This window comes from Egretta garzetta, unplaced genomic scaffold (assembly GCF_000687185.1).
Source record: "Egretta garzetta isolate BGI_Z169 unplaced genomic scaffold, ASM68718v1 scaffold421, whole genome shotgun sequence".
Lineage (NCBI taxonomy): Eukaryota > Metazoa > Chordata > Aves > Pelecaniformes > Ardeidae > Egretta > Egretta garzetta.
Window position 1 is genome coordinate 154,879 of NW_009258680.1, and position 3,115 is coordinate 157,993.

Genomic DNA, 3,115 nt, shown 5'->3' on the forward strand with positions numbered 1-3,115 from the left:
TCCCCTCAGCCTCCTCTGCTCCAGGCTGAACCCCCCCAGCTCCCCCAGCCGCTCCCCAGCAGCCTGGGGCTCCAGACCCCTCCCCAGCTCCGCTGCCCTTCTCTGGACACGCTCCAGCCCCCCCAGGTCCTTCGGGCAGGGAGGGGCCCAACCCTGACCCCAGCACTCGAGGGGCGGCCCCCCCAGTGCCCAGCACAGGGGCACGCTCCCTGCCCTGCTCCTCCTGGCCACACCACTCCTGAGACAAGCCCGGATGCCGCTGGCCCCCTTGGCCACCTGGGCACCCTGCTGCCTCCTATCCAGCCCCCTGGCAACCAGTACTTGAAGAGCATCACAGCAGTCTCATAATCACGGCAAACTGTTAGCGACGGGGCCAAGGGGCCCGACTCAATGACACCTTCCAAAAGCTGCATCAAAGCCATTTAACGTATCTGTGGGTATGTGACCGGCCTTCTGGCCTGGTTTTGGCTGGGAGAGCGTTAATTTTCTTCCCAGTAGCTGGCACAGTGCTGGGTTGCCAGCAGGGGTTAAACCACCACACCCTCTCAGAGGGAATTTGTGCAGGTACCTACGTTTCAGCCCTGTGCTGGCTTTCTGGGGTGGGATGTGCTGCACCACTTTTGTTCCCCCAAATATGATGTGTAGACGGGAATCTGTCTGCATGTCCAAGATGTGCTCTGGGCTGAGATCCTCCACGGGCTCCTGCAGGACAACGTTCAGGTCTCAGACTCACAGCTAGCAACAAGTCAACCTCAAGTGTTCCTTTCTGTTCTCATCCCACAAGATATTCTCGGCTTCGCTCCAGCCGAAGGTGGCCTGAACTGAATCTGGAGCTCAACACACCGTTCAGCTCCTGATCGGTCTGGGTTGAGAGCCTGGCATCTGCCAAAATTCTGGTCCCAGGGGGCTAGTTCACCCTCAGCACGCTGAATTCAGCAAGGGAGGCTCTGCGAGTGTTACTTTATCATTTTTAACTCACCCACTGGCACGAAAAGAAGGAGATTCAGGGTTTTGAAGTGCTTTACACTTGTTCCTCCTCCCACCTCTACCCAGCCCCAGGAATCCAGACTGGGGAATGTGTAGGAGGGCGATGCCATGCCCACATGACAGAGTTCAGACCCAAAGGCAGGAGGCATTGCCAGACAAAGCAGACATTTCTGTTTCTCATTTACCAGAGACCATCAATCACTGACAGGGAGCTGGTAACAAGCAGACTGGGTTGCCTGGGCCAGCGTTCACACACCAGAGCTTAATTTGCAAGTGCAAACGCTGCAGTGGCTTGAACCTTTTTACTTTTCCGGGTTGCAACAGAGGGACAGGAGGGAGGACATTTCACAGACCTTCATCTGTGGCACAGACTCTCCCGTCAGCATGGCTTCATCTACAATGCACCTTCCACGTAACAGCAGCACATCACACGGCACCAGGTTTTCGTGCGGAGATCGGCCTGCAAGGAGTACGTTAAAGTGGAGAAGAAGCTCAAAGGTGGCAGTGATTATTGGTTGGCTTTTTGTCCCACAGGGCACAGCTCTCCTTCAGTTTATCACAGAATCCCAGAATAGTTTGGGTCGGAAAGGACCCAGGTGAAATTGCACCCCCGTGGGGAAGAGAAGGTCATCAGGGATTCAGGGAGTGAAAGAAGTGGATGAGGCTGGAAGGAGAGAGGGTCGTGGGTCTCTGGCAAGGACTACGGGCTCTTGACTTGTGAATTTAATTCATAGAATCCCAGAACGGTTTGGGTTGGAAAGGACCTTTAGGGTCACCCAGCCCCACCCCCCGGCAGGAGCAGGGACACCTTGAACCAGAGCAGGTTGCCCACAGCCCCGGCCAACCTGGCCTTGGATGTTCCTAGGGATGGGGCCTCCACCACCGCCCTGGGCAACCCCTCCCGCTCTTTCCCACCCTCAGGGCCAAGGATTTCTGCCTTCCATCCAGGCGAAACCCGCCCTGCTTTGGTTTCAAACCATCCCCCCGTGGCCTGTCCCAGCCGGCCCTGCTCAAAAGATTGTCCCCGTCTTCCCTGGGGGCCCCCTTGAAGCCCTGAGCGGCCGCACTCAGGTCCCCCCGCAGCCCCCTCTGCTCCAGGCTGAACAAGCCCAGCTCCCTCAGCCTTTCCTCCTAGGGGAGATGCCCCAGGCCCCCCATCCCCAGCATTCGAGGGGCGGCCTCACCAGTGTCCTTACCAATGGAAACAATGTCCCCTGGAATAATCTCGTCGCTGGAAATGGGGCGCCACTTGCGGTTTCTGTAAACCTGTAGGGTAAAACAAAAAGAAATAAAAGGAGTATCAGAAGCCCTGCCCGCATCAGAAAAGGACCAGAGGAAAAGGATGGGAAAAGGGAACAGCAAATCAGCTAAAAGGCAGCCACATCCAACACCTCACGCGCAGTCTTCTCCCCATCTGCTTACCTGGATCATGTACGGCTTGTTGCCCATTTTCCGAATCTCTGACATGTTCCTCATTTGCTGCTGGACCAGAGAAGCTTCGAACGCCACCAACATGGAGAGGGTGAAAACACTGTAATACCAGTATTCATCCAGGCACCACAAACCCACACAGAACACCTGCAGGGAGAACACCACATGCACGTTATTCCAGTCTCCCTCGGGGAAAAAAAAAAAGCCTGCAATTCCTAGGAGGTTATTTGTTTCAGCCAAGAGGGAAGACATTTAATTGTAGGAAGCCAGAAAAAGAGCAAATGACAGTAACTCGTTAGGGAGAAGCAGGGTCACCCCCAGAATTAAAATCAATATGGCAGAGCAAGAACAGCAACTACTGCCAGCTTTAAAAAGCTGCCGGCCCATTTAGGGCTCCCAAGCCAGGCCTGTAAGGAATTCTCTCATTTTTTAGCAGGAAGAAGGATTTACAGCTCTTTCTGTTTGTTCATTTTACCTGAAAGACGAAGAACGGAGCTGTAGCTCTTTCTTTAAAGAGTTCCAAGAACTCCGGCACCACCATCTCAGCCCTGGGAAAGAATTCATAGAATCCCAGAATGGTTTGGGTTGGCAAAGCCCTTTCAGCTCCCCCAGCCCAACCGCCCCCCTACCCCTGCCGTCCCACCCCCAAACCCTGGCCCTAAGCACCTCGTCTGCCCGGCTTTTAAATCCCCCCAGG

General features: G+C 55.1%; 1 protein-coding gene across 1 annotated transcript in view; it reads right to left on the reverse strand.

Annotated features, from left to right (window-relative positions):
• Window positions 1–3,115, reverse strand: part of ATP13A1 (ATPase 13A1) — a gene marked incomplete at its 5' end in the record, with an annotated part of 22,693 nt that overhangs the window by 17,049 nt on the left and 2,529 nt on the right. Inside the window, 5 exons of the mRNA XM_035888671.1 lie at window positions 573–702; window positions 1,341–1,447; window positions 2,184–2,253; window positions 2,410–2,565; window positions 2,894–2,966. Of these exons, the coding sequence (XP_035744564.1) occupies window positions 573–702; window positions 1,341–1,447; window positions 2,184–2,253; window positions 2,410–2,565; window positions 2,894–2,966 (536 nt within the window). The remainder of the gene's footprint in view (window positions 1–572; window positions 703–1,340; window positions 1,448–2,183; window positions 2,254–2,409; window positions 2,566–2,893; window positions 2,967–3,115) is intronic.